The sequence below is a fragment of the Lepidochelys olivacea genome (assembly GCF_965140295.1).
Source record: "Lepidochelys olivacea isolate rLepOli2 genome assembly, chromosome: 7".
Taxonomy (NCBI): domain Eukaryota; kingdom Metazoa; phylum Chordata; order Testudines; family Cheloniidae; genus Lepidochelys; species Lepidochelys olivacea.
This window is the reverse complement of record NC_140417.1, coordinates 113,275,032-113,290,523: the sequence shown is the minus strand read 5'-3', so window position 1 is coordinate 113,290,523 and position 15,492 is coordinate 113,275,032. Positions and strand designations below refer to the sequence as shown.

General features: G+C 41.3%; 1 protein-coding gene across 7 annotated transcripts in view; it reads left to right on the top strand.

The window, feature by feature from the left end:
* ATRNL1 (attractin like 1) overlaps positions 1-15,492 on the top strand; it is a 1,099,511-nt gene that overhangs the window by 127,749 nt on the left and 956,270 nt on the right. For all 7 annotated transcript variants that reach the window (XM_084633632.1, XM_084633634.1, XM_084633633.1 and 4 more), the window contains exons 7-8: positions 3,605-3,779; positions 14,130-14,217. In XM_084633632.1, coding sequence (XP_084489758.1) covers positions 3,605-3,779; positions 14,130-14,217 — 263 coding nt within the window. The remainder of the gene's footprint in view (positions 1-3,604; positions 3,780-14,129; positions 14,218-15,492) is intronic.

The following is a 15,492-nucleotide window of genomic DNA, read 5'->3' as shown; positions in this document are numbered from 1 at the left end:
TCAAGAATTCCATCCTGTCGTGTTTCTCAGCAAGAAACTGTCTGAGAGGGAGTCACTGGTCAATCAGCAAAAAGGAATGTTATGCGATTGTGTAAGCTCCGGAAAAGCTATGCCAATACGTATGGGGCCGGCGTTTCCACCTGCAAACAGACAGTGCTGTGCTGATTTCAGGAGCTTCCAACAAAGTGGCTGATGCACTCCCCTGAAAGTTTCCCAGAATCAACTGGTTAAAATTGTCCTTGAAATTTGGAAAATATGGTTAGTTTTTATATAATCAGTTAGTTTTATATATCACACTGGGAATGGGGAACCGCCTCCAATGGGAGCTTTGGGGGATGTATCTGGAGGAGCGGCCAGGGCAACACACAGACCCCTGTGTCCCCCAGATCCTGGTTGCTTCATGGAGTGGCGCAGGGGCAGGGCAGGCAGGGAGGGAGCCTGCCCTGCCCCTGGTGCGCGCTGGGCTGGAGCTGCTCTAGGTAAATGCTGGGGGGAGAGGGAGGTGCTATGGGGAGCTGGCGGGCTGCAGAAAATAACCCCGCGGGCCATGTGTTTGAGACCCCTGCATTAGATAATCATAATGATCCCCTCTTGCCTTAAATATGTATGAATCCAGTGTATTTCCTTGTGACAGAAAGTTGGGCCAGGAAACATTGTTACAGAATTATTTCAGTCTTAACATTGTATCTTGACACCCACTGAATTTTGACGCATGATTTTTGCTTAATATCACAACTAAAAAGATATGCGTGGCAGATTATTGATGATGACGTAATGATGGAGTCAGTACAAGATGAAGTCTTTATGTAAGGCTTGAACCAAAACTTCAGATTTAGATCTAAGAAAGGTATTGACTGAACCATTCTGACACTTAGGTACTAGGGCAGAAAAGACACTGCAGTCTTGCAAGAGTTATTTCCTCTGCTATAAAAGCGTATTCTTTTCACTGTATGTTTAATCTATATGTATAGTTACTGATTATAGTGGCACCAGGTAGCAGTTCTATTATAAACCATAGTTTATAACTTAGCTGGAAAACTTGACATTACAGGGCACCAGCCTGAGAGCAGTTTTTTTTTAAAACACCTTTTCAAAAACAGTCTATTCAGCCATTTTGGAGGTTGTACCAGAAAAACAACACACAGTTGTTGTGGGGCTTTCAAAATCCCAGCATATCATCTCTTTGATTTGTACATGTTTAGGTACAGGAAAGAGTGATCACTTGTTCAGGTAAGGGGAAAGCTCCTCACATGTTAAGTGCAGAGTTAAGTTGTTCAGCCAAAATGTTGATTGCATCATGTGCAGTAAGGGGTTGCTTTTTTCTGACACCTAGAGTAAGAATAACACAAATATTTACATATAAACCAACATTCCTATGAGCCAACCCCTTAATGTACATATTAGATTCTCAAAATTTTATAGGTTTGTATATTTGAGTATGGTAGATATGATGGATCTGTCACGCCAGGGAGTCTAAATCCCAGCCAGGAGAAGTGAGGCAGCACAGTGCCTGGGAGGGGGAGGAGCCCATCCTGGATGCATGCTTGTATAAACTAAACTTATTGCAAGATAAAGCCCTGAAATTTTGGCATATGTTTCTCTGCTTGTACAGTAGCATGTAGAATTTTTTGTCATGGCTTAGTATAAGTAATTAAAAATGACAGGATTAATGTCTTTATTATCTGAACTTTTGTTCATATTTGTAATTCGATACGTTTCCCAACTCTAATTAGAATTGAATAACCAATCCTTTTTTCTAGATTTTTATCACAACTACACTGTGTTCATTAGAGAATCAAAACATCTTAAAGTGAAAGAAAAGGAAGAATCCAAAGAGAATTGTTAGAATCAATATTATTCAAATGTTTGAGGTTAGCATTCTTAAAAGCAAAGTTGTTTTCTGATGTTAAAAGCAGGTGGAGTTGGAAGATATTTTTCTCTAATGCCAATAGTGATCTTTACTTAATTTCTTAATCAATAGAACCCCTGTTACTTGAAACTGTTGGGGACACAGAAATGTTATGATGGAGGGCAGTCCCTGAATGCTGACATGAATGCAGGCTGCCTAGTACTAATGCACTGAATTCCTGCAAAGTCAGCCAGGTTTGGAGAAGGTAGCCAGTGGTCTAGCCATACCTCTTATCAAGAATCCTCAGGGGTCTTGTCCAGGTTCTGGGTAATTGAGGCTCTGTTCCATAACCAAATGAAGACAATTAATTGAAATAACACCCCAACGTTAACATTCATTATAATTCTTTGGTTTAATAGGCTGTACTTTAAAGTAGTCTTTTTCAAGGAATTGACACCTAATTCTTAGAACTCTCAATTAGCTAAATACCCCCTCTAACTTTAAGTCTTAACACACTGGTGAACCTCCAGTTATGTCACTTTGGATGCAGACCAATTTTTTGGGAGCCAACACTGTGTTCCCATAGAAAGTGAGAGAAGTACATCAGACCACCCTTAGCAGACTTTGCCCTAGGGGTTCAGTAATTTCGTATGGCTTGGAATAAAGCTTTCTCTCCCAATTGTCCAGGTTGGAGAGACTCATCACCTTTCTCGATTTCAGCATCAGAGTGGTTTAATAATTTCACTGTCCTGGAATATATATCTGCCATCAGTTTTTACAACAAAATTTGTATTGCGTGACTTATAACACCAAAACCAGAATAGGATATCTAGGATCACCAAATAATTCATTGTTCCCTAAACAAAAAGAAAACAGTCATTCAGTATGGACAATAACTGACATAAGGTGAATAGTGCAAACTGTGCCACCTTTCTAGCAAAGCCCTAAACATACTTAATCTTGAAATATTAAAATTTTAAAGTTTCCTCTTGCCTGTAGAACATGAAATCTTTAAAAAATATATAATCTCATATCTGTGATTATAAACATCTTTTTCTGTGGGTGGTTTTAAAATACTTGTCATTCAACAACAAATTTCTCTTGCAATAAACAGCTACCAAATGTTAGAATAAGCTGTTTTTTTCCTGCTAAAACAATAGATTTCTGAGTGTTTCTCTTGGCAGCTCTATAGAATGATCTATAAAATATTTTATATTCAACTCTGTTCTTTTAAAAAAGCACTCTGTGCTGCATTTCCCTCTCAAAAACATGTGCACACTGGCAAAGACTAACATTTGTTTCCTCACATGTAACATACTATAATATGTACAGTAACATAATGTACTGAAGTGTTCTGTACTTCGATATAAAATTACCTAGGTTAGACCAAATAGCAGTATGATTTTTCTCCAGTGGTAATGTATAGTATATCCTTTGCTACCCTTTTATGACTAAATAGCAGTTGAAAATTTGGTATGTCTTCCTTTCGTTTTGTGATTCATACAGTATTTTTTCTGAGTTGAATGTGGAAATCTATCTTTTATTACTTGAGCAAATGTAACATTTTTAATGTCGGTGGCTTTCCTTGTTATCTAAATTATGCCTCAAACTGTTGTTAAACATAAAAATCAGCATACTGTCAAAATGAGCAATCTTGACATCTATAATTAAACCATTCTGATTTCTACATTGTAGAGCTTTTAATACCTTTGCTTAACAGACTATATACCTTACACATTTTTGTTTGTAAAACAGGCCCTGATTGTTCTTTGAATGTTCCTTCCACGGAGTCTTACTGGATTCTTCCAAATGTAAAGCCATTCAGTCCTTCTGTAGGTCGGGCTTCCCATAAGGCAGTTCTACATGGAAAATTTATGTGGGTGATTGGTGGATATACCTTTAACTACAGTTCATTCCAAATGGTATTGAAGTAAGTGATTCTCCCTTTGTTATTCTTTGTGGAATTGATCTTTGCTGGGCAAATAACATTCCATTGAATTACTGTCCTATGTTTGCATGAAAGCTTTATCAATCTGCTTTAAAGGAATCTTATTAATTAACATTTTCTGTGTTCTAGTCACTTTTTTTTAATGGCTGAGACAATTAAAACAATGTAAACAATACTAGTTCGTGACACTGGCACTTTTTTATAACCGTTGCTGTTACTCTTTTGTGCTCTAAAATATTAGATACTTGCAGTGTGACAAAATACTCAACTTGAATGTATTGTTTGTAAATATTATACCTAGAATGCTTTTTTGCAATGTTAGTTCTACTAAAATAGACTTCTTATAATTAATGTTAATGTGTATTGATTTGATATTTTATTATTTATATAGCTTTCCAAATTTCTCTAAGAAAGATAGGTTGCTGCCCTGAAGAGCTTACAATCTAAATAGAAAAAAAATCAGACGTGGGGTGGGATAATGGATATAACATGAAAATATCTTTTTTCACCAATTTTTCCGTAGCTTTCTTTGCCCTCCTCTTCTCCCTTTTGTCATCTGTTTCCAGTCCATGCCTTCCTCCTTAGTACCTTGTGTTATATCTCTTCTTTCCTGTTCTCTTTATCCCCTTTCCATTCTTAGAAGACTTCATTACGTTAAGTGCTGAATGCCCTCAACTCCCATTGAAGTTAATGGGAATTAAGGTCAACCCCACAGGAAGCGCTCAGCACTTCACAGGATTGAACCAATACTACTTGGCTAAGAGGTAGTGGTTTACAACATGAGGATGTTAATGTGAAAAAAAGGAGTTTAATTTTTCCAACTCGTGATTTTATTTCAAGTCTTGTGATATTTGATGTTTTTCTTAAAACATCCAACTTCTGGAGTCAAGTGATTATGAGACATTTGGCATTTATTTAAAAAAATACATTTCTGGTCTGTCTGGTTGCAGAGAAAAGCTTAAAAATTTGCATCCTACAGGCTCAAAAATCTGAAAGCAAACAAAAGGAAACCCTAATATTTTAGTTTTAAAATTTTCTGTGGTCTGCTTCATGATTTATGAATGCTTGAGTCTGGTAATGCTGTGAAGTTAACATGAGGATTATGCTATACATTTTTGTAAACAAAACTTGGATGTAAATGAAAACTAGATTCCATACTTGTAACTTCTGTTTCTTTTGGAATCTTTTGGACTGGACGTTACTTGAAGTTTCTGCAGAGACTCTGACTTCAAAGGAGGAGGGATGGAGGAAAAATCCTATGCTGCCTCTGTTATAGTTGAATGAGTAGGTCTAAGCCATGAGTAATGTCCATCAATGGATGCCCATCTGAGAAGTTACATGAGAGTTTTTTGTAACTTGTAAGAAGATTGTAACTTGTAAGAAGAAACAAATCAAGATTTATTTTAAAATCTCATGTGAATCCCTGAGAGCTAAGTCTCAGGCAATTCTAACAACCATGTTGTCGGGTATTGAAAAGAGCTCCTCAGATTTTCTTGGATGACAGTTCAATACAGTAATGCAGAGCTGTAGAATAAAGTGGAGGACTCAGTAAAAGGATTTAAGAATTAACATATTTTTGAACTCTTTGTTTGTTTAAAGCCTGTGTGAAAATAAAGTGCACATTCTTCTTCGAGGGATGATCCCTGTTGTAGTCCACTGTGGGTTACACAAACGCACCATACGCCCAGAGTCAGAGAAATTGAAAAGAAGTGTCCATTGGTCTATGCATGTGCCCTGCCTTGCCTCATGCTTCTGTCTGAGGTGATAAAGGGCAGGGTGGAATGACTTCAGTTCCTTCTTACCACTGCATCATCTGGGTCAGAACTTTGTGTTGTCATCTCTGACACATTTTTAAATAAGGATAGTTGTACATAGTTTACCAGTTTTATAGTAGTTTTATTGTAGTTTTTATTAGTCATTACTTTTAGTACTTGGTTTACATGGACTTTGGGGGGGTTTTCAACCCACCCCCCATACCCACATGCAAGTACATCCTATGCCCAGGACTCCGGGCTTCAAACTCTGCACCTCCTGTCCACAATTCTTCTTGGTCAGCGACGACCACCAATGCTGCCTCTGGTGCCTGAGGGAAGGTCACATCGTCCCAGTCCAGGTGTAGTATTTGCCAGTCCTTTCCCAACCAGGCATGAGAAGGCCAGGCTCTTGGCCTCTGGAAGCACTTTATGGCGCTTGCCATGAGACCTCACTCGGACTTAGGCCAGGGAACCCTCCCTGTACATCAACCGGACTCAGCAAGGAGTGCACCTCCTGCTCAAATCTGCTGCTGGAGGTACCACCCCTATAAACCCCATGACAGGGACTATTTGGGTGATAAGGAAGCACATCCATAAGGATGGGACTAAATCTTCCTCCAACTCAAAGAAGATGGATGCTCCTTTCACGAGTTCAAGCCATGGGGATGAAACACTGTCTAAGTTCCATAGACACAAGAAAAAGACCCATAAACAATGGGATCCAGCGGTTCCAAGCACCATAGAATCATAGAATATCAGGGTTGGAAGGGACCCCTGAAGGTCATCTAGTCCAACCCCCTGCTCAAAGCAGGACCAATTCCCAGTTAAATCATCCCAGCCAGGGCTTTGTCAAGCCTGACCTTAAAAACCTCTAAGGAAGGAGATTCTACCACCTCCCTAGGTAACGCATTCCAGTGTTTCACCACCCTCTTAGTGAAAAAGTTTTTCCTAATATCCAATCTAAACCTCCCCCACTGCAACTTGAGACCATTACTCCTCGTTCTGTCATCTGCTACCATTGAGAACAGTCTAGAGCCATCCTCTTTGGAACCCCCTTTCAGGTAGTTGAAAGCAGCTATCAAATCCCCCCTCATTCTTCTCTTCTGCAGGCTAAACAATCCCAGCTCCCTCAGCCTCTCCTCATAACTCATGTGTTCCAGTCCCCTAATCATTTTTGTTGCCCTTCGCTGGACTCTCTCCAATTTATCCACATCCTTCTTGAAGTGTGGGGCCCAAAACTGGACACAGTACTCCAGATGAGGCCTCACCAATGTCGAATAGAGGGGAACGATCACGTCCCTCGATCTGCTCGCTAGATCCATACCGATCCATTGGCATTACCATCACCGGCATCCCACAAGATGTGGAATCATACTGTCCCAAGAAAGACCACAGCATTGGCACCGATACCCAGGAGAGAGAGAGTGCCTCTTACACTGGGGATATTGGAACAATGGCTGTGCCTCAGGATGTATTTACCTTGCCATCTTGGACTCACCCCCACTATCAGGTCTCTCAACTTCTAGAGAGATCATATCTCCATCACAGGATATCTCTCTGGTGCCAAGTTCCTCTCCTTCCGCACCAATACTCTATACTTTTCCACTAGTTCCAACAGTACTGCTACTGGAAATGGAGTCCATCTTGTCCTCTTCTGATGAATTGGAACTGGGAGAAGAATGTCATACCATTCCTATGCACCTTCACGGAGACTGTCACATCCATGTCAGCATCTACCATCTCAACTGTGTCAGAGCCATTGGTACTCCATGTTGTGGGAGCCCCCACAACCTCCCTCAGATCCAGCCTATTGACCATATTGGATACCCTGGTCACAATACCCTCCCCTCGAAACCCACACTTGCCGCAAGGGCAACTTTGCCTGCCTCACTCTTAAGAGATCCTTCTGGCAGGTGTTCGGGTCTGGTGGTAGAGGAGAACTCTTTTTAGTCCAGTGCTAGCAGTGCTGCCACAACTAGCAAGATTTCCCTCTTCATCTCTGGATGAGGCGGTGATTACAGCATCCCTTTCCCCACCGGATGACTACAGAAAATTTCAACTGCTGTGGATTGTCAGAGGGGATCTCCAAATTCCCAAGGAAGAAATTCAAGAGCTCTCCATCACAAACTGCTAGATATTTCCTCCACACCTTGGGACTGGTGAGAATTTCATTACCAATTAAGAAAGCTATTCTGGAGCCTTCTAGCACAGTGTGGCACATCCCTGCTGCATTCACAGCTACCCCTAAAGGGGCTGAAAAGTGCTACTACATTCCACGAAGAGTTCTGAGTTCCTTTTTTCTCACCCTCCTCCAAACTTCTTAGTAATGCAGGCTGAGACTGAATGGGCCAAACAACAACATCCTCGATCCACGACAGCTGAGGAAGAGGGCAAACATCTGGACCTTTCGAGAGACAAGGTATTTTCTTCTTCTAGCCTGCAATTCAGGACTGTGAATTATTAGGCCTTACTAGCCAAATATGGCTTCCTCAGTTACAGTAAATTCAAGGAATTTACTGATAGCCTGCCACAACACATTGGGCTCATTTCCAGGGGCATACTGAAGAAGGGAAGCTGGTGGCCAGAACAGCTCTCCAATTGGTGGTGGATGCAGCAGATTCCTCCTCCAGGGCCATGTCTACAGCCACAGTCGTGTAGGTAGTCTTGGCTCTATTCTTCTGGTTTCCCTAGGGAGGTACAGAACACTATTGAAGACCTTCCTTTCAGTGAATACCATCTTTTTAACCAGAAGATGGATGAATTGCTGCATACGCTCAAGGATTCCAGGGCTACCCTTCGCTTGCTGGGCATCATCTACACTCCTGAAGTGAAAATTCCACTGCCAACCACTAACTCAGTGCTACAGGTCTCCTCAATTCTACTCGGAGACCTTATGAGCCTCTGAGGAAACATCAAAAGACACAGAGGTCTTGCCTCCCAGGGCCCGCCCCCCCCCCCACAGGTTTTGATGTCACAGCTGCAGCCTCCAGCCAAGATATTTCTGATTAGAGCCTGAGAGCCACCAACCGCTATACCTACCACCTCACAGCCCTCCTCTTTTGCCATGCTTGGAGTACAATAACAATGGACAGATGGGTGTTGAACGTCATCCACCATTGGGATACGATCGAGTTTATCATGCTACCTCTTCCAAAGCCCCCCTCCCTGACCCCTTCAGGGACCACTCGCACAACAGCATTCTCACCCAAGAGGTGCACTCCTCCTTTTAAAGGGGAGCAATAGAACATGTTCCCCCAGAATATCAGGGAACAGGATTCTACTTAACTTACTTCCTGTAAGAAGAAATGGTGGGCCAGTCCTCAATCTCTGGCACCTCAGTTGCTTCATCCACAAGCTCAAGATTCATAGGGTCACACTGGTAGTGATAATTCCACCCCTACAGAAGGGCATGTAGTATACGGCTCTTGATATGAAGGACACTTACTTTCACATAACATTTATCTGCCCCACAGACATTTCTTGAGATTCACTTTGGGTACCCATAGTTTCTAGTACAGAGTGCTCTCATTCAGTATAGCCACCACTCCCAGAGTATTCATCAAAGTGATTTCCGTCATAGTGGCCTATGTCAGATGTTATGGTGTCTTCATGTTTCCATATTTTGATGACTGGCTCCTACTCGTAAGGCCCAGACAAGAATCCCAGGTGTCAACCTCCATGTTACTCAACCTTCTTTCTTCCCTCAGAGTCAGCATCAATGTCTAGAAATCTATCCTAGACCCCACACAGTCTTTGGACTTCACAGAAGCTACTATAAGTTCAGTCACAGCATGAGTTTACTTACCAGCAGACAGGTTCCAGGCGATGAGCAACATCATAACTCACATCATGAACTATCCATATGTACCAGCCAGGATTTGCCTGTCCCTCCTCAGCCACATGGCTTCATGTACCTACGTGATGCCCTTTGCATGACTTCACCTTTGCTGCTTCCAGACATGGCTCCAGCCCGTTTACTTGCCGAACCGCCACTCCATGGTTTCCATGCTGATAGTCCCTGACAAGGTGATATCATCCCTCTAATGGTAGGCAGGTGCACGTCACATTTGTTTAGAGGTTCCTTTTCTTCCTTTCTCCCAAGAGAAGACGATTATCGCTGATGAATCTTTGGTGGGTTGGGGGGAGGACGGGTTCACATTGACAACCACCTGGCTCAAGGAGCATGGACTCCCAGCGAATCCAGGATGCACATAAACATCCTGGAACTTTGAATTGTAAGAAAAGCATGCCGATCCTTTCTTTCCTTCATCCACTTGCATCATGTTCTTATGATGTCTGATATAGTAGGGGCACAGTCGGCCCTCCCCTCTGGCTCGGAGGGAGGTTACCCCACCTCAGTATGTCACCAGGATCGTGGCCTACTGTTGGAGGAATTAGCAGAGTAGGTGCAGGGTCCTGGCCTTTGTGACAGGGTAAATTCCAAATGGTCAAGAGGCCCTAGGCAGGGTAGAACTGGTAAGCAGTCTATAGCGCTAACCCTTAGGCAGGGGATCATTAGCAAGCAGTCTATAGCGCTAATACCTGAGGCAGGGGAGTGCTGCCACATGGCCTATGGTGGGGACATTGCCACCCTAGGGGTGGCAGGGGTAGGGGAATGCAGGCCCGCCCAACTCAACTGCATTCCAACCCAGGGCCCTAAGAGTGGCAGGGTGTCCCACCACCGGGTCAGCAGGGATCCTCCCACAACACGCTGGCGAGCTGTTAAGCCACAGCACCATCATACTAAACCCCTGGGCTACTTTCTACCAGAGTTCCAGATTCAGCTCTGTGGTCTCCAGTTCGTCTGGGTATTAGGCTGCTGGTAGTCCAACCAGCTCCAGCTCCTCCTCAGCTTCGGGCCTCTCCAGGTCCAGGCTGTCACGTGGCTCGGCTGCAGGGTCGGCGGGCAGCAGCAAACCGGATGCATCTGTTTTCTTCCCTGGCTCAGCCTCCACTGGGCTAGGAGCTCCGCCTTTTGTACCTCCTACCCCGCCTCTCAACTTCTGGTGGGAGGGCTGGGCCTGACCGGACTCTGCCCAACTATGCGGAGAGAGTGCTCCCTCCTCCTCTGGCTCGAAGGGAGGCCACAATGCCTGACTACATCTGACAACACCACCATTGTTTTTTATATCAACAGACAGGGAGGGACGAGTTAATCTGCATTACGTGCAGAGGTGATCAATCTCTGGAATTGTTACTTTAACGACCAGATACTCTTGTCTGCAGCCTATGTTCCTGGGATGCAGCATGTATTCTCAGACTTGCTCAGACATTTTGTGATCGACCAGGATTGGGAACTTCACAATTTGGTAGTACATGACATCTTCACTCAGTGGGGGACTCCTGCCAGAGATTTATTCACTTTGCAAGTTGTCATAAATATAAAGAGAAGGGTAACCACCTTTCTGTATACAGTGCTATAAAATCCCTCCTGGCCAGAGGCAAAACCCTTTCACCTGTAACCTCGCTGGCACCTGACCCAAAATGACCAGTGAGGAGACAAGATACTTTCAAATCTGGAGGAGGGGGGGAACAAAGGGGTCTGTCTGTCTGTGTGATGCTTTTGCCGGGAACAGATCAGGAATGCAGCCTTCCAACTCCTGTTAAGTTAGTAAGTAGTCTAGTTAGAAAATGCGTTAGATTTTCTTTTGTTTAATGGCTGGTAAAATAAGCTGTGCTGGAGGGAATGTATATTCCTGTTTTTGAGTCTTTTTGTAACTTAACGTTTTGCCTAGAGGGATTCTCTATGTTTTGAATCTGATTACCATGTAAGGTATTTACCATCCTGATTTTACAGAGGTGATTCTTTTACCTTTTCTTCAATTAAAATTCTTCTTTTAAGAACCTGATTGGTTTTTCATTGTTCTTAGGATCTAAGGGCTTCAGACTGGGTTCACCTGTACAAATTGGTGAGGATTCTTATCAAGCCTTCTCCAGGAAAGGGGGTGTAGGGCTTAGAGGGATATTTTGGGGGAAGACGTCTCCAAGTGGTCTCTTTCCCTGTTCCTTAGTTAAAACGCCTGGTGGTGGCAGCATACTTTTCAAGGACAAGGCAAGGTTTGTACCTTGGGGAAGTTTTTAACCTAATCTGGTAAGAAGAAGCTTAAGGGGGGGTTTTCATGCAGGTCCCCACATCTGTACCCTAGAGTTCAGAGTGGGGAAGGAACCTTGACACAAGTGATCAGCAAATGCATAACATACTGCTCCAGGGGAGCCCTCAGCCACCAGCCCTCAGCGATGCCATCCTACATCCCTAGTAGGACCAACTCAATTGTATCTTTCTTCTGTTACCGCTTCTACCTTGAATACTGTGCAAGGTTCGATGAGACAGAGTGTTGGTGGTGGAGGAAGTGCATGAAAAAGAGAGATTAAAGAACTAAGGGGAACAATGTGTTTCTAGGACTAAAGTTAAATACTGTGGGCCAAATTCTGCTGTGAGTTACCTCAGTATATATTGGAAATAATTAAAGTCGATAAGGTTATTCTCTGTTTGTGCCTACGTCGCTCAGAGAAGAATTTGTCCCTTTTGTTTTTTCAGTACTGGTACTTAAAATGTTTAAATTAGAATATTTGTGTCATGTAATTCGGTTTTACCAAGAATGACTTTACCAAGATCACAAGGCTGCATGTGTAAAAACTTAACACTTTTCCGATGCTAGTTCCTTTTGATGCTGATGTTTGCTTGAAATAATAAGAGGATTTTGGTTCCAAAGGTGATAGTGGAAATGATTTCTTGGCTGTTTTCACAGGCAGGAAGGAAGGACTACTTAGCAACTGATGGGAGTGCTAATTAGAATCAAATGATAACTTTATTCACCTGTCTTGGCAAGAGATATATGCTTAAAACAATGGTTCAGGGTTTCTTGAAATAAATGAAAGCTGTTTGAGCAAGATAGAGGAATTTTCTTGACAAAATCAGTATATTAAAGGAATTTGGAAAATTGAATAAAAATGTAGTATACATATAGCAATGTTCATCCCAAAGCATTTAACAAACTATAGGCCCAATATTTCAGTGTGATGTGACTGTTTTCTACTGCTCTGTTTGCACAAAGTAGGCCTAAAGCTGGTCCTTTAGCATCTGGTACAATTTTATATCGTCGCTATTAGGAGAGAAGCTGGAAAGCTAAGTGGCTTAAAGCTGCTTTTGTCCTAAGTGTCTCCCTCCTTCCCCATGGTTTATTGGCTGGACCGTAGAATCTGACATGATATATACAAAGTAATTGCTTCACTCCATTACTAAAATACCTCTAAGGTAGCATACCATAGCTATTTAACAGTGCACATCAGCACTGCACATCAGTTTTAGGTTGCATTAAGTTCAGGCATGGATGGTAAAATGAGGAAAGGAACTATGATTTCAGGTAACTTCTTTTTTGGATTGAAGCAAAGAATGAAGTCTCATTGCACATTGTCCATGTTCCTTCCCAACTCTGAACTCTAGGGTACAGATGTGGGGACCTGCATAAAAACCCCCTGAGCTTATTTTTACCAGCTTAGGTTAAAACTTCCCCAAGGTACAAACTATTTTACCTTTTGCCCTTGGACTTTATCGCTGCCACCACCAAGCGTCTATCAGATATATAACCGGGAAAGAGCCTGCTTGGCCTTTTCCCCCACAAATCCTCCTCAAACCCTACACCCCTGTTCTTGGGGAAGGCTTGATAAAAATCTTCACCAATTTGCATAGGTGAACACAGACCCAAACCCTTGGATCTCAAGAACAATGAAAAAAGCAATCAGGTTCTTAGAAGAAGAATTTTAATAGAAGAAAAAGTAAAAGAATCACCTCTGTAAAATCAGGATGGTAAATACCTTACAGGGTAATTAGGTTCAAAACATAGAGAATCCCTCTAGGCAAAACGTTAAGTTACAAAAAGACACAAAAACAGGAATATACATTCCATTCAGCACAGCTTATTTTCTCAGCCATTTAAACAAACAGAATCTAACGCATATCTAGCTAGATTACTTACTAAGTTCTAAGACTCCATTCCTGATCTGTTCCCAGCAAAACCATCACCCAGACAGAGAGAGCCTTTGTTTCCCCCCCCCTCCAGCTTTTGAAAGTATCTTGTCTCCTCATTGGTCATTTTGGTCAGGTGCTAGTGAGATTATCCTAGCTTCTTAACCCTTTACAGGTGAAAGGGTTTTTCCTCTGGCCAGGAGGGATTTTAAAGGTGTTTACCCTTCCCTTTATATTTATGACACACCTTCTTTTTTGAAAGACATGCTGTATGTTTTAAACCATATGTTAACTATTGTAATAACACTGTAAACATACTATTGTATTTGTACGCATTTATAAACTGGATATGAATCATGAAATGCAGAGTTTGCCAAATGGGCCTTGTAATCATAATTTTATTTGTAATATATGCCTATAAAATTACATTTTTCTGATTTTTCACAATTCCATACTGGAATATTGAAGCCCAGAATAAGACAAAACATTCAGAAAAATAGGCATTTTATGTCTAGTACGTATAATGCAAGAAAATTACATGTGTTCAGAAATGTGCAAACCCAGCATTTTGTTCGAGATAATAAAATATTTACTTTTCTGTTTATCTTTTAGCTATAATTTAGACAGTAACATATGGAATGTAGTACCTGTATCAAAAGGACCTCTGCAGAGATATGGACACAGTCTTGCTTTATATCAGGTTGGGATACTTTTAATATTTCTTTTGTTCTTTTGTGCACAAAGTTAATGATCATGTATTGTGCAAATGGCAGTCTCAAATTGAAAATGTGATGAGCCATAAATTTAAAATTGTGAGGATAATTTCATTTCTAGTTTTACACTCGTGCCATAAGCTTCTTCAGTCCTTACTTAGAAAGATTATTGTACCATTTCTTAATGTAGATGGTAACTCAGTTTTCAAGCTGACCATGAGCTCAGAAAACTGAGACTGAGTAAAATAGTACAGAATAGGAGCTTATGGTTTTGTGCAATTTGAACTGTTGACATGAGAAGTACACTTTTTTGTTCATTTACTTATTTCGATTTCACTATCGTCTTGTTAGCACGTGCAGGGACATAGCTGTATTACAAAACAAAAATTGTAGTACAGTTGTATCATATACTATAAGGTAAACTGAACGGTCAGTCTTGCTGCTGTGGCAGAATCTCTGGAAAAACTGAAATAAGTCCTGGAGGTAAAAGCTGTTGTGCTACTTTCTTGAAGGTAAATTCAAAGACTTTTTTAAATTAAAAAGCCTGTTTACATTAACAGAACACAGATGTGGAGTTTGATGTTTATAATTAAACGCAATTTTTAAAATCAGTTTTTCTTGGGCTATAGTTCGAGACATCTCCAACTTTTAAAGCACCGTAAGGCATTCAGGGAATGCAGTGTAATTCTTTAGGTAGCTTTAAATGTTAGTAATCTCATTGGCTCTTGCAGGAGAAACACAGAACCTTGACTTTAGGCCCTGATATAAAAAAGGGTTTCCAGTTCAGTTGACATAAGACAACTTCAGTAAATGTCTTTTAAATTTTTATTAAAGTCAAAACTTCTGAACCATTATCTCCTGTCATCACTGCTGTTGGACAATGTGAATTTTTTAGATAGTGACCACTCTAGTAATAGTGATTTAATAAATGCTTAAACAAATAATTTAAAGCTTCTAAATTTCACTCTACAAATACTTTTCTTAGGATGTTTCAGAGTAATCTGCGTCTGTTTTAAATGTTTTTACCGGCAATATGTAGAAAATTTTAAAAAAGCAGTAATTATTGTAATAAAAGGAACTTGTTGATAACATAGGGATCTATTTCAACCTTAGTGTGGACATACAGCTCGTGATGATGATGATAATGAGAGCTGTAGGCCCACATCTGAAAAGTATTATTCAGTGAAACCAAATCTGCAATTAGTGAACATACAAGACCAGCAGTATAAAACAGATTATTAAATAATCGATTGTTGTTCCAT